This window comes from Podarcis vaucheri, assembly GCF_965113315.1.
Source record: "Podarcis vaucheri genome assembly, chromosome: 1".
Classification (NCBI taxonomy): domain Eukaryota; kingdom Metazoa; phylum Chordata; class Lepidosauria; order Squamata; family Lacertidae; genus Podarcis; species Podarcis vaucheri.
Window position 1 is genome coordinate 117,436,693 of NC_138759.1, and position 15,655 is coordinate 117,452,347.

A 15,655-nucleotide genomic window follows, 5' to 3' on the forward strand; every position below is an offset into this window, starting at 1 on the left:
ATCCGCCGCCACCACCGCCATGTCCTCCAGCATATGGAGAAAGTAAAGTGTGTCATCTGTGTGGAAATAGCTATTGTCAGGGGATGATTAGCTGCTTGTGCTTAAAATAGTGCCCCTTCAGAGTTTGTGCGACCCCACAAACCTCTGTGTGTGACAGAGCTCCTCAGACATGTCTGCTCTAGTCACTTGTAGAGTCCGACAGTGGCTGTCTGCGGAAGCGCTTCCAGCAAAGAAGTTCCTTAACGGAAACGCGTCTCCTGGACTCACGACGTGACAGCTTCCGGCGAAGCATAGGTCTCCCTGCAGTTGCTTCTGACACCTCCCCGCTATTTTCGCTCGAAGTGTCTCTCACCCCTTTCTCTCCCCTTCTGCTTCCTGCCTGGGCTGCTGCGTCTCTCTCAGCATTACTGAGATCCTCCTCCAGAGACCCCGCGCTCCCCCTGCTGGTTCCTGCTTTGGCTGTTGACTCTCTCCCAGTCTCTGGGAGCCCTATCACTTCCCTTTCCTCCGATGTCAGTTCCCTGACATCCACCTCCCCTCCAGGGCCCCCCTCTCCCCCGCCCCTACTCTCTCCTCTGGGCGGTGAGGAGCTGAAACCCCTAAAAGAATCCTCTTCATCTTCCGACGTCTCGAACATTTCCCTCCATCGGTCTTCGTTCCGACTCGCTGAATCCTCCTCCACCTCGGAATCAGCGAACCCCTCCAACTCTTCTTCTTCGTCGGTGGTGGCGAAGTATTCCCTCCGGAACCTCGCCACTGGCTGGGGTTTCCGAGGGAATCTCTGATGAAAAGTTTCAATCAAAACCTCGTCATCTACATCCTCTGCCCTGACCCAGGTGTTTTCCGACTCCGGCTCCCCTTCCCACATTACCAAATACTCTACTTGCTCTCCCCTCCACCTGGAATCGAGAATCTCCGCTACATGGTAGCTGTGTTCTTTTTCCTCCATAGCTGGTCCCCTATTGACCCTCCCCTCTCTGTCCCCTATATACGGTGACAGCAATGATCTGTGGAACACTGGGTGTAACTTCATGTGGTTAGGTAACCGGAGTCTGAAAGCCACTGGGTTGACCTGTTGCGTGACTTCAAATGGGCCCAGCCTTTTGGGTCTTAACTTCTTACAACCTCCTTTAAATGGTAACCCTTGGGTGGACAACCACACCTGGTCCCCCACCCTAATGCTTTCTCCTTCCCTTCTGGTTTTGTCTGCCTGCCTCTTATATTCCTCCTTCGCCCTGTTTAAATTAAGTTGGAGCTGGCGATGGATCGCTTCCATTTCTTCAACGAACTGTTCTGCGGCTGGAACGCTCCAGTTCTCCCCCTCCCCCCCTGGGAAGGCTCGGGGATGACACCCGTGATTGGCCAAAAAAGGGCTCATTCCCGTGGACACGTTCTCCGCATTGTTATAGGCAAATTCTGCCAACGCCAGCTTCTCCACCCAATCATTCTCTCTGTCATTCACATAACACCTCAAATATTGCTGGAGGACACCATTAGCTCTTTCCGCCTGCCCGTTGGTTTCTGGATGGCGGGCAGTGGAAAAATTCACCTCTACATGCAATAAGCTCATGAGCTTCCTCCAGAACCTGGAAGTAAATTGTTTCCCTCGGTCCGAAACCACCCTCAAGGGGGCACCATGCAATCTAAACACATTTTCCACAAACAATTTAGCGGTTTCTTCTGCTGTGACCGCATGTGAGCAGGCTATAAAGTGGGCCATCTTGGTTAACAGGTCTACCACAACCATAATGGCTGTCTTCCCTTTGGACCTGGGCAGATCAGTCATAAAATCTATTGCCACTGCCTCCCATGGTCTTTCCGGCGTGGGTAGTGGTTCTAATAAACCTGCCGGTGCCCGCCTCTCCCCCTTGGCTCGTTGACATCGGTCACACCCTCTCACATACTCCCGCACATCTTCCCTGACCTTGGGCCACCAGAATTCCCTGGTAACCAGCCACATGGTTTTGTGTTGCCCAAAATGCCCTGCTGTGGGGCTATCGTGCAGTTGCTTGAGTACCTTTTCCCTCAATTCTCCTTCAGGTACGTATAACGCTCCCTTGTAGTACAACGCCCCGTTTCTCTCCTCAAAACCCCCAGGTTTGTCTCCCTCCCTCCTGAGACCCCTGAGTTTGTCCTGGGCATATTCATCCTGCACCGTTCCCTCTATCAGTTCCCTTAGCCCCACCAATGCCGCCCCACACACCCAGCGATCCTCGGGAATGACATGGGTCTCTTCGGGTGCACCCTCTCCCTCCAAATATTCAGGTTTGCGTGAGAGAGCGTCCGCCCTAACGTTCTCCTGGCCTGGTACGTAACAAATCTCAAAGTTAAATTTGGAGAACTCCTGGGCCCATCTCAACTGCCGTTGGTTGAGCACTCGCGCAGTTCTCCAATACTCTAGATTCTTATGGTCCGTGCGCACTTGCACCTTCTGTTGTGCACCAATTAGTAGGTGCCTCCATCTCCGGAAAGCCTCATAAATCGCAAGAAGTTCCCGGTCGTACACCGTGTAGTTTCTCTCAGATTTGTTCAGCTTTCGCGAAAAGAAGGCACACGGTCGCCACTCGGACCCCTCCTTCCCCGGCTGCAGAAGAAGCACCGCCCCTATGGCTCTGTCAGAAGCGTCTGTTTCGACCCTCAGCTTTTTTTGTAAATCCACATGTAGAAGTTGTTCGTCAGAGGCGAAGGCCTTTTTCAGTTCCTCAAACGCTCGCTCCGCCTCCCCCGTCCAAACAAACTTCTTTTTGCTGCTGAGACAGTCCGTGATGGGCGCCGTCAGGTGAGCGAAGTTTCGGATGAACTTACGATAAAAGTTTCCAAACCCTAGGAACCTCTGCACATCCTTCTTAGTCTTGGGGGTTTTCCATTCCAGCACCGCTTGAACCTTGCCGGGGTCCATGGCCAACCCTTTGTCTGACAAGCGGTACCCCAGGAATTCCACCTCATTGGTATGAAACTGACACTTCTCCAGTTTCACCCACAGTCTGTTGGCTTGCAGCCTGCTCAACACTTCTCTGACGTCTCTCACATGTTGCTCCTCATTCTCCGAATACACCAACACGTCATCTAAGAAGGCCACGCAATTCTTGTAGAGCAAAGGCCCCAGTACATGGTTCATAAAGGCTTGAAAACACGCGGAGCCTGCTTGTAATCCAAAAGGCATAACGAGATATTCAAATGCCCCCAAAGGGGTGAACATGGTGGTCTTCCATTCATCCCCTTTCCTTATACGTATCAGGTTGTACGCCCCCCTTAGGTCCAGCTTTGTAAAAATCTTTCCTTTTCGCACCCTGGTCAAAATATCATCAATCCTGGGCATAGGAAAAGCCACCGGCTCTGTCACTGCATTTAGGGCCCGAAAGTCACATACCAGTCTCGGCTTGTCCGTGTTCTTTTTATCCACAAAAAACACTGGGCTACCCCCCGCTGCCTTGGACTCTCTGATGAAGCCTCTCTTCAGGTTCTTGTCAATGAACTCTCGCAACTGCTGCATTTCCCTGTCTGACATGGCATACAACTTGCCTACAGGAAGCTGTGCTCCAGGGAGTAAATTGATCTGGCAATCAAAGGGCCTATGCGGGGGTAGTTGGTCAGCTTCCTTCTCGCTGAACACGTCGCTGAGATCAGCATACTGTGGTGGCACCTTCCCCTTCTCCATTACTTCAGTCCCTGCCAGGGTGGCTTGGGCCCCTGCTGACCCCTTTTCCCCCCTGCAGTGTTCTAAGCAATGTGCGGAACCGAAAGAAACCACTCTTTGATGCCAGCCCACCAGCGGATCATGTAGGGCTAGCCAGCTCATTCCCAAAATAATGGGAGCGCCTCCCAAGGTGGCCACATTAAACGCTATCAGTTCTGTGTGCCTTGCCACCCTCATTATCATTGGGATGGTCTGCAAGCTGACGCCTCCTCCCAACAGTTCTCTGCCATCGATCGTGGTCACCTGCAGGGGGTTGCTTAAGGGGATAGTCTGTATCTGGTGTTCAGCAGCAAACTCCTTGCTCATGAAATTGCAGGAGCTGCCTGAGTCCAACAGCGCCTTTATTTTTAGGGGGTGTCCATTTTGCAACTCTAGCGACACTTCAATCACTAGAGCAGGTCGAGGAGCTTCTGGCACTGGCACTTGGGGAAGGGGCACTTTCACTGCTCTTTGGCCTGGCTGCAGTGCCCTGCTGGCAACCAGGCGTTGGCTTTTACCTGCTCCGTTTCTCCCTGCTCTTCCCCCTCAACAGTTCCCACCATCCCTTGCCATTCCTTCCTCTGGGGGCAGACTCTGGCAAAGTGGCCTGGCTGTTGGCAGAGATAGCATTTCCGGGGTCCCTTTCCCTCCTTCTTCGCCCCCTCACTGGGCTTTGAAAATGCGCGCGCGCGGGCTGTTCCGATTTCCATCGGCTCTGCCGGCGGGAAAGCTGGCTCAGGAATGTCTGGAATGCGTAACTCCTTCCAACGTTCCCCTCTCCCTTCCCGCCTCTCCAAGGCTCTTGCCTCCTGGCCAGCTCGTCTTTCACAGCTGAAGAAAGACCTTCTTCAAATAGCATCTGAATGGGTGCTGCCGCTAAATCCCACCCCAATCTGTGAATCAGCATGGTAAATTCAGTCCAGTACTCACGGACAGATCTGCTTCCCTGCTTGCAAGCCATTAGCTGTCTGCGCACTACCCCCTCCTCAATATCGCTGGAGAACATGATATCCATTGCACGAAAGAATTTCATAGTGTCCTTCAGGATATCGTTGTGCGTTGCCATCAGGGGTCGAACCCAATCTCGCGCCCCCTTCTCAAGATGCCCAATTACGAAAGCAACTCGGGATTCCTCATCAGGGAACTCATCAAACTGCACATTCAGGGCATATTGCATTTCAGTCCTAAAGGCATGGTAATCCTTGGGGTCCCCCCCAAACTTCTGCACTAATCCTGGTACCTTTCTGGGGAACTGAGTGGTTCTCCCCTTCTTGTCTGCATCTTGAGCCCTCCTCTCCTCGAGCCTCGCCGTCTGCAGCGCAAGTTGGACCTCCAATGCTCGGTATCTGTCTTCCAAGCTTGGACCAGCTCCACCCCCTGCGGCTCCGGCTCCTGCTGGGTCGCTCATGATGCCTTCTCCTGCACAGGCAGCCGTACAGAGACTGTCGGACTGCTGTCAGGGGATGATTAGCTGCTTGTGCTTAAAATAGTGCCCCTTCAGAGTTTGTGCGACCCCACAAACCTCTGTGTGTGACAGAGCTCCTCAGACATGTCTGCTCTAGTCACTTGTAGAGTCCGACAGTGGCTGTCTGCGGAAGCGCTTCCAGCAAAGAAGTTCCTTAACGGAAACGCGTCTCCTGGACTCACGACGTGACAGCTTCCGGCGAAGCATAGGTCTCCCTGCAGTTGCTTCTGACACCTCCCCGCTATTTTCGCTCGAAGTGTCTCTCACCCCTTTCTCTCCCCTTCTGCTTCCTGCCTGGGCTGCTGCGTGTCTCTCAGCATTACTGAGATCCTCCTCCAGAGACCCCGCGCTCCCCCTGCTGGTTCCTGCTTTGGCTGTTGACTCTCTCCCAGTCTCTGGGAGCCCTATCACTTCCCTTTCCTCCGATGTCAGTTCCCTGACATCCATGTACAAGCTAGGTACCGTATTACTGATTAAATGCACAACTCTTGGACAACTTAAATGCCAGTTAGTTCTCCCCCACCGTGTTTATATCAAAAACCAAACAGCACTAGAGTCAAGAAAGAATCCAGGGCTCAGTGGGTGTGCTATATTCAGATCTAAAGAGAATCAGGTGTTTAATCCCTTCTATTTTTACAAATGCATTGGTAGATAAATATGTAGCAGAAATTCTAGACAACCCCAGCAGTGCCAATTTTAACATGCGGTTTTAAACACAGTGGCAGATACTGCCACCTAATGGCTAGATCTCAATGATAATAGTATTGCATACGTACATCAGATATGTAATTGACTCGTTTATTCCAAAATTATATAGCTTTGTTACAAAAAATATTGTCAAATACATCAAAAGGCACCAAATAACAGCAAGTCTAACATTTAAAAAATACTGAACTTGCTCTATATTAATGATAAATATGGACTAAATGGGAGACAGATGTAATTGGGGGTGACATTGGCAAATTTTAATGGAAACATTTATGTCATACTAAGATTCAATTCAGTTTTTATTTCTCTGTTTAACCAGAGCAAAGACAAACATGTTCGTAATCTGATATTTCAATTAAATATTTATGCCATTAATAAATAATTCATATCTTTTCATTACTGTCTTACTGTGGTGTAGTTAAGGTGAAACACATTCTTGCCTTTAGACAAAAGCCAGTGTTTCCAAATTACTCCTACAAATAGTTACTTCTAAACATAATTTACACATTTTTTAGATTTATTACAAAATGCTATTGTGAATTTTTTAACTTGGATGTGTATCTCTTAGCTATGTTACACTATGCAGTTAGAAAGAACTAACCAATAACAGAGCATATGTGGGAAGCCATTATATCAAGTTCTATTTTGCATTCCTTTAAAAACACGGAAGGAGAAAAAAGCATTTGTGGCTCTATATTTCGCAATCAAAATGCACGAGAAATTCGATGGCACAGTCACACCTAAATATATGCATGGGTTTAATCCAGGCCAAGTCGGTTGTACTTAGGTCTTCCTGACCTCAAAGTGGAAAAGTCAGGTGTGACTTAATTTCAGTGGATACTAAGTGCAAGCAACAATCTGGATCCAACCAACATGCATTTCCAAAAAATTTCATTTCACTCTCTTGTGCCAGAGGTCAAAACAAGGCACAGCATGTAGTCGTACAAACTTTTGTCCATTAAAAGAACACTCAAGACAACCATAGACAGTTTCTCTTCTGGAGCTTCCCATTCCACACAATGAACAAGGACCTTTGGGGATGTGATTGTTAAGCAAATTCACTCGTATATGGGCCCCTTCTCGGAAATAGTTCGTGGAGACATCCGTCATGCTTGCAGCTTTTTCATAGTAGTCTGTGAAAAGGTCATCTAAGTAATTGTCTGAGTGAGCAATGATATCCATTACCCTTTTGTCTGAAGGGGAAAAAAGCACACACGGACACAAAGAAGAAAGATTGCTAAATCCAATAGCACATTATCTGGTCAACCACTGACAAGAATACAAACTCTTCATTCAGCCCAGAGTGGGGGATTCCACAACTGAGTCCTGTAAGCAGAAGCAAGGAGTTTCACTTGCATAATGGGGCTTTCCCTCCCTCCCCCCCCCATCCCCCCAAAATTGGCTCTGATGTGGAGGGGAAGAACCCCCCCCCCCGTTACAGTGATGTGTGCGTTCCAACTGGCAAGCTGAAATATCCTGATGGAATGATTGCCTTAGCATGACATTGAATTCCTCCCATAATCTACAGTCATTGTTAAATCCTAACAAGTTCATAAATAGAATAGCATAATTTTACCTATAGAAAAAATGTGTGTGTCATATTATTGCTGTACATCATGAAAGGTCTTTAAAGCGTAATAAGTATAATCTTACTGTACAACTGAAACAATTAAAAATTAATTTTTTTAATTAAGCAAATTCATTTTTATGGTAATTATAATTAAAAATAAAAAAGATAATTTAAAAGATAATTAAAAATTGATGCACTCTGCATATTTTGAAATCTCTGCAATTATTTTAAGAGTGTGTGTGTGCAAAATATTTCTCAGTGCAGCTATAAGCATGAACTTCAGCACCAACCATAATATGAAATACTATTAAATTCATTACCAATCAAATTAATTAGTGTAATGCACATAAATATCAAACCTCATACTTCGATAAAACAGATTCCTTAATTTAATTAGTGAAAATGTTCTTGATGGCTCTCTTTCAAATCCTCCTTTTGATTCTGGAGTGACACAGAGCTCTGGAAAAAAATACATATATTTTAAGTATTCAGAAAAAGCACAATTTCATAATACAGTTTATTATTATTAATGAAAATTAGTTTTTTAATTTTATAGAAAAGTTATATTAAATAAGGCAAAACTACAACACAAAACTGAACACAAACCAGCTGATTCAGCAAGGGTGATTTTTTTTTTTTGGTGGAAGCAAACTTCCAGGTACAGAATTATTTGCGTCCATTACCATCCAAATTCAGATGCAAATCTAATACAATATCCATCACCCTGCATGGTATGGATGAGGCTCTGATTTCCATCTGTCTTGCAATGCACATGTGAATGTCTGTCCCACTACTGTCCCTGGATTTGAATCTACTGGTAGATGTTACTGTGTGTGCCCTTGCAGATGTGTATACCTGTAAGGTATGGATGCAAGCCCTGAAGTGAATGAGATTGCTAACCACAAGCACACAATAAAGCATGGATATAATGTTTATAGTATTCCAGACTAAACATTCCCAATCTCAGAACAAGAAGAATGTAAAATAGTAATTGCACTAACAATTGAAAAACAGACAGACTTACCAAAATTACCATCCAAGTGAATATAAAGCTCAAACACACTAAATGCAATAGTTGTATGAGCAGGAAAGACAATAGCTTTGTCACGTCCTTTGTAATTATAGTCATCAATAATATGAAACTATTTTTAAAAAGAAAGATACAGTGTTAACATCTGTATTGAAAACATTTTGAATAAAAATGCAGATTAAGCTAAATAAGTATTGGAAATATAACACATAATATGACTCTTTTTTAACCTTAATGTCAAAGCCAGCCAGTGGAAGGCTAGTACTTCACTATGGTAGAGATGAGGATGATGATGTTCTAATGAAATTAGAACAATTTTCCCAGTTGCAAAAGATACCCTTCAAAACTGAGAAGCAAATCAGGAAAAGAGGATCGACAAGTCTGTGCACAAAATGAATTATAGTGCTTACAAAACTCCCACATTATCTCAGTGGATGAGTAGGGTGGCCACTTGTGCACCGATAAAAAGAGGGCACAGGTTTGCATATGCTAATTTATATGTAAAATGCAAATTTGGAAATAAATTCTATAACTTAAATAGAAATACAATGCATCTCACCATAAGTAGGGAAGACTGTGACCAGGTAACTTGTGTGCCTGCTCAGCCTGGTGTCCAGAAGCTAACTTCCCCTGTTCTCTCTTCTTTAGGTTATCTTCAAACTGGACTTGGACCAGACAACCCTTCAAATAGAGGACTGTAAAGTAGGAAGCACACATGGCCACCCCATGGAACAGGCAGGTTCATGGGGGCACAAAATGTACACACATGGAACTGCCCTGTCCACCACTGATGTAAGGACGACAGCCCAAAAAGGTGGCGGTGGGGTCAGTCTATGGGTGCATTAGAACCGCCTCACCCAGATTGGGGTGTATATCTTTAATTGGACAAGCTTCTATTTAATCTTTGGGTTAAAGATAACTTTGTCAGCCAGAAGAGAATGATCTATCTATGTTACAAACAAATCATGTGACCACCAAGACAGATTCTGCATAACTTATTTTTTGGTTTTGCATTAGTCAAATTAGAATTATTTTATTTGGGCCTTTGCTTTTTTGATATTTAAATCTCTTCCTCTTTAAAGACCCTCAACTTTTGGTGATAATATGATTTCTACACATAGCCAACAAACCTGTATAGAGTTAGGTGTTCTTAAACCGGCTGATAAGCATTTCACTATTCATAATTATCTAGTTAGTTAGTTATAAATTTATTAATGAGCTGTCTTTTGGCCCCAAAAGGACCCCCAAGGTAAATTACCATTTTAAAAGTTTATTCTATCTATCTATCTATCTATCTATCTATCTATCTATCTATCTATCTATCTATCTTTAAAGTTAAAAACATGCTTTAAAAGCATGTTTAACATGGTTAAACATGCTCACTTACCCTCATTGTGTCACCTCTCATGCCAGCATGCACGGACAGTGAACATTGCCGTGTCGTTCGAATACTCTCCATGACCACACAAAGAACCGTCCTCTTACTTTCTCGTGACTGACGAACAAGGCAGTGCTCAAAATTCATTTTTCTGCAATAAAGGGAGACATAATCCACATAGTTTCATATTTCTCCTATTTATGGCACCTAAAACCTAGATCCCATATAGCACTCACATTTTAGTGCTCATTTGTCAAGTGCAGCTTAAATAGTCAAACAATGGAAACTATAATACCAACCTACTGGTAAGTTCTCTGAGTAATGTTGGTACCTCAACCTCATGTTTAGTTACAATGCCAAAAGAAGCCTTCACTGCAAGAGAATCTGATCCAGTGATGTTGACCCCAGCGGAGTTCATAATAGGATTTCCTCGTCTACCGTTGTGCGCTACATCTGATTTATCTTCATAATTCAGTAACTGGTAGGATGAAATACCTACGGGAAATAGGCAGCTTATTGAAGTCTGGAATTAAGTTCCTATATAATATTAATCTGAAACATGGTTTATAGAAACTGCTCACCCATCAGATAATAAAAACATTATAATGTGTCCAGATTCTCATCTCTTACAGCCTGAGACTACCCATATGTACTCAACCAGGAAGTGTTCAGTGAAGAGAGAACTATTCCCAGATATGTGTGCATAGGATTGTAGCCTTAATTACATTGTGTATTACCTCTTGTAAAACTACTTTGCTTGTTGTACTTAACAAGAGTAAGAAATAAGTAGGTATGCTAATATGATCAAGCTGCCAAGCCAACGGCTCAGGACAAGCATCTGTTAAAAATATTAACAATGATTGTCTCAGATCAAAGGATTTTTAAAATCCTCATCTCTTTTCCACTTAAAAGCCATCTGAAAACACTTCAAGAGATGTTCAGATTATCATGCATGGACACCAGCAAATTTCAAGGAAGGAGTTCCATAGTTGGGAGCCAGCTATCTTAGTATATCTCTTGCAAAGTTTATCCCACTTGTATTCATTGGCAAATATTATTATTTAGAATTCTCAGTTGAGATATAAACATTTTGACAAAACTTAGATAAAGTTTGTGAGTCTAGGCCCCACCCCCGCTTGGTGATAAAATAAGACACATGGACACGAGTATTTTAGGTTAATGGGCTGAAAAAGGCCACAACTTTATTGGTTACAAAATGTGAGTGGTATTGGCTTAGGCACTGGATCCGAACAGACTATACTTGACTCCTGCCCACTCTGCAAGGAGTCACACAAGGGTTAACAACCTGCAGGGGGGACTTGTTGATGCGGATCAACTAGAAGCTTTCCCCTAGAGTCACCGGGGGTCATGCCATGGCCCTAGCCACCACCTGGGTATCAGATAGGAACCACAGCCACCGGATTCCTTTAATGGAATACCCTTCAAGGGGAGGGGTAGGTGATGGCCACAACCTCCCCTCCAACACACAACACATTTTCCAATGCCTAACCGCCAAACCTTACAAAGTTGTGATGATTTGCTATGAGGTAGGCAAAAAAACAAGTGGCTGGTGTCAATCTGCCAAGTGGAAAAAATTCCTACCAGGCCCCTTGGACAACCAAGGCGAAGTCCATAGCAAGGTCAGGAGGGAGGGCGGGCAGGTGATCCGAGGAGGCCTGGAACAACAAGGGAGAGTCTGTGTGCCCGCGGCTGTTTTCAAATGTGTCTAAACTACTCCCCCCGCCAGACGGGTTGGCTGGCTGACTGGGGGGCATGACGCGGGACCAAGGCTCAGTGTGGCAGGGGGGCTTGGCCATGCCCCCCTGTGAGCGCAGGAAGTGATTCCTGCTCACAACCCCTCCCCTCTGGGAAGAAGAGAGGCTTTCCAGAACAAACATGGAAACAACGGATAACATTTTAAAATTACTTGAATGCAGACCAAGTGACCAACCCAAAACCATGCCTGACTCCTCTGGTAGGCTTAAAATATTACTATTCAAATATCCTACAAAGGGAACTGTTTTCTGCTATTACCTCTCTTTTCCTGGAATACAGAAAGAAAGAAAGAGAATCTGTCATTTAAAATATAGGTGAAGGGTTGCATTTGTGATGCCCATCCCATTACTATTATGTTCATATTCAAAACATGTAATCTGCAGTGGTAGAAAATATTAATTGCTACTCATTTTACTTTGAAGAGCATTGAGCTGTTGACAACAGACATGGAAAGCAACTGAGCTGCCTTCCGTAGAACAATTACCCTAAAATAGCATCACTTCATTAATTATGTAATAACTTAAATTGTGTATAATCTCAGAATACCACATTTAGAGCTAAAATAATTTGGCTTGGATCCTGTTTAAATCAGTCACATTTAGGTTCTATTGAAATCAGTTGCAATCTTTTACACACTTACATACACATCCCACATCAATGGGGTTAGCTTTTGGGTAGAAATGTATAGGATTGCACTGTAAATTGTCTATCTTTCACTGTCAGAAATTGCTTTTGCTATTTGTTTTTGTTAAAGGGCAATGCCCTTAGTTTCTTGTCTGTTATGTAGGATGGTATATAACCTGCAGGATGCTCTTCTAAAAAACTGTGAGCAGCATTATACTCAAGATGTTCCCTGTGCCTACAAGGACCTAGAGAATAGATTTTAGAGAACCTCAGGCATCCCACTGCACTGCCATATTACTTCAAATTAAATAACAGCTCTAGGGAGCTACATATCACGTGTACAAAAAAGTTGTGAACAGATGTGGAAATGGTATTGTCATGCAGTGATCTCACTCCTCTGTAACAGTGGATAGCTGATATTGCATGCTATACAGTATTGGGATATTAATGCTGCAATTCTAAGCACACTTACTAGGAAGTCCTACTGAACTCAATGTGATTGGTAAATAAACAACTTTAGATCACACTGCATGTAAGTGACAGATGTTATATAACACAGAACGATTACACCAAAAATATAAAGCAAATTTGTAATAAATGCTGAAAAGTACTCAATACATTATCAGTGAAACCTCCTAAAATGTCTTCTTCAGTCTTTTACTAAATGCAAACATTAAATGCTTTTTCACAAGATGCTAGTTTATATTGTAGACATACTGTTTGATTCCTCTAAAACAGCATAAGCAGCAAAATCCATATTGTTTTGCATTTCCCCTGTTCAGTTATGTCTCTGAAAATTAGCAGATCATATTTTTATAAGCTTTCAAGAAGTTTAAAAAACAAACTTACCAGCTGAAATTTCTTTCTCTCCTTGAAGAATGTCTTTTAGGCTGAATGGCGTTGAAACAAATTTGGATCTTCTTGAAATAAGACAACTTTTCTTCTTAATAACAAGACTGAGGGGTTGATATTTATCAGCTTCACTGAGGCTACGAACAGGTACTAGTCGACCTCCATCGCCAACCTGCTTAACAAAACTTTTGGTAGCAGCAGCAAACATATTACGCAGACGCAGTAAAAAAAGAGAACTCTTATCAATTGCAGTTGTCAAAACCATACAGCCATATTAAAAACCTTTTAGATTTCTATATGAAGTAATACAGGACAAACAGCTTCCTTTGCTATTATATTTAACAGGAAGGGAAGCACTAGCATTGTTTTAACCATCCAGCTTCTCCAGGGTATTATTCAAGAATTCTCTTTCATTGTCCTGCCATGTTCAAAACAATGAATAATACATTAACAAAGTAAACTGATACAGCAACATTCAGCTGTATTAGGGCAATACCTTTCTGTAGTACCAAATTAGCTTTCACATAACTTACAAAGACTCCTGTCTTAATTCAGAATTGTTCCCCGCCCCCCTTAATCTTACAACATACAGCTGAGATCTGATTGAATGAATGTGTCTACTCAGGACTGTCTTCAGCATATGCAGCGCTGGGGTGCAAAGATCCGCCCGGCAGCGCCCCCCCCCCAGTTGCCCAGGGTGGAGCTGGCCAGTCACCTCAGCATCTTGTTGGCTCGGTCGCCCCCAAACTCGCGGTGCAGAGCCGCCCACAGCAGAAGCGCCCGCTGTGGCAAACTGACCGATGGGCGGGTTCTTCCCCAGACTCAACTCTTGGGCCCCGGACTCTCGGCCTGGCACCCCTGAGAGCCCGGCACCACGAACCCCTACCGCCTAGGGGTAAGACGGCCCTGTGTCTACTATAACCCCAGAGTTACATATTCTTACATACTCTTGTGTCTACTATAACCCCAGAGTTACATACTTTTTCTGCTAAAGGTTGTTCAGTCCAAATTGACCTCTGAAGCTCTCCACCAGTTAGTTAATTGGCATGATTTTGAATCTTTGTAGCATTACATTTTAACTCTCTCTATGTCTAGGAGATCATGAAAACCATTTATTTGGCTGAATTAAGGTGATAACTTGAATTTAATCTCATTAATTGTTATGTTCTTATTTATTTATTCCATGTATATCCTGCCTTTTTCCCTGGGGCAGAAGTGAGAACTGTCCATAGAAAATATTGGTGAAATATGAGGTTTACCATTGCTGTGATTGGGCAGCAGGTGTCCATCTCACCATTGACCCCCACCTCCATAAGCAAAAAGTACATAGAAGTGATACCTGATCCCAGAGACAGGAACAACCTCCAAGGGTATTGTCACTGACAAAATGCATGCATGCCATACTGCCACATCTGGTTATTAATTTGGTCTTTTATGCTTTATTCTGTTAACTCACCCAATTTTACAAGCACAAAAACTTTAAAATGTAAAAAAAATGTAAATAGCTTGATTTCTTCCTGAAGATAGAACTCTTCCTTGCATCCCGAGTTCGAGTATCTTCGAAGCCCATGACACCTTTGGTAAAGGCTGTTATCCAATTGGAGTGTTCACAGGCAAGCGTTTCCCAGTTGTTGGTGTTTATACTACATTGTTTTAGATTTGCCTTGAGACAGTGTTTAAACCTTTTTTGTTGACCAGCTTTCCATTTTTAAGTCTGGAATAGAGTAGTTGCTTTGGAAGACAATAATCAGGCAGCCACACAACATGAACAGTCCAACAAAGTTGATGTTGAAGAATCATATTGCTTCTCAATATACAGTGGTACCTCTGGTTACGTACTTAATTCGTTCCGGAGGTCCGTTCTTAACCTGAAACTGGTCTTAACCTGAAGCACCACTTTAGCCAATGGGGCTTCCCGCTGCTGCCATGCCGCCGCCGTGCGATTTCTGTTCTCATCCTGAAGCAAAGTTCTTAACCCGAGGTACTATTTCGGGGTTAGCAGAGTCTGTAACCTGAAGCGTATGTAACCCGAGGTACCACTGTATTGCTTCGCAATATACTCTGGTTGGCCTGTTATTTTCTCCTGCCGACAGGGGACCCACTTAATGGGCTCTTGGATACCCCATAGGGAAAAGGGAGCAGTCCCCCCCCCTATAACAACAGGACGTCCCTATTTCCATAGGAGAAATGTTGGAGGGTATGTTAACAGGAAGCAAATGAGTTGAATTGCAACTCATTACCAAACTTAAAACCATGGAGAGACCTGGTCTGAACAAATACATTGGATTCTTATCTCATTATACATGACTAAGCCATTTTTCACCTTCTCAGCCCTTGCCTTTTCCTGTAAGACCTATTGCAGTCGTTAAGAGTCGTCAACAGGCTCATCTCAGCTATCTGCCAATCTCCCATTCCCACCACCCTTCTGAGTAACACCCCTCCCCACCTTCTCACTATATAGAAGGATCTGGCAACTTCTGTTTCAGTGTATCTGAAGAAGTGTGCATGCACACGAAAGCTCATACCAAGAACTAACTTAGTTGGTCTTTAAGGTGCCACTGGAAGGAATTTTTTTA

General features: G+C 44.0%; 1 protein-coding gene across 4 annotated transcripts; it reads right to left on the reverse strand.

Annotated features, from left to right (window-relative positions):
* Window positions 1-5,925: 5,925 nt before the first annotated feature.
* On the reverse strand, window positions 5,926-15,290 carry PJVK (pejvakin). Of its 4 annotated transcripts, none has more exons than XM_082191900.1 (7): window positions 14,536-15,290; window positions 13,077-13,251; window positions 10,127-10,322; window positions 9,837-9,978; window positions 8,444-8,561; window positions 7,786-7,878; window positions 5,926-7,042 (listed from the first exon to the last, which is right to left on the reverse strand). In XM_082191900.1, exons 3-7 carry the CDS (start codon window positions 10,243-10,245, stop codon window positions 6,741-6,743), a joined length of 774 nt encoding a protein of 257 aa, XP_082048026.1. In that variant the 5' UTR covers window positions 10,246-10,322; window positions 13,077-13,251; window positions 14,536-15,290; the 3' UTR covers window positions 5,926-6,740. The 4 variants fall into 4 exon arrangements, with proteins under 4 accessions (XP_082048026.1, XP_082048025.1, XP_082048024.1 ...); XM_082191899.1 differs by having other exon boundaries at window positions 13,077-13,264; XM_082191898.1 differs by having other exon boundaries at window positions 13,077-13,264; window positions 14,419-15,290.
* Window positions 15,291-15,655: the final 365 nt, after the last annotated feature.

Coding starts and splice junctions, on each gene's coding strand:
- PJVK (XM_082191897.1), bottom strand. CDS start 13,344: ATGGTTTTGACAACTGCAATTGATAAGAGTTCTCTTTTTTTACTGCGT. Junction 9,979..10,126: donor CTCAGAGAACTTACCAGTAG/GTTGGTATTATA, acceptor CCTTTATTGCAG/AAAAATGAATTTTGAGCACT. Junction 7,879..8,443: donor TCACTTGGATGGTAATTTTG/GTAAGTCTGTCT, acceptor ATTTTTTTCCAG/AGCTCTGTGTCACTCCAGAA.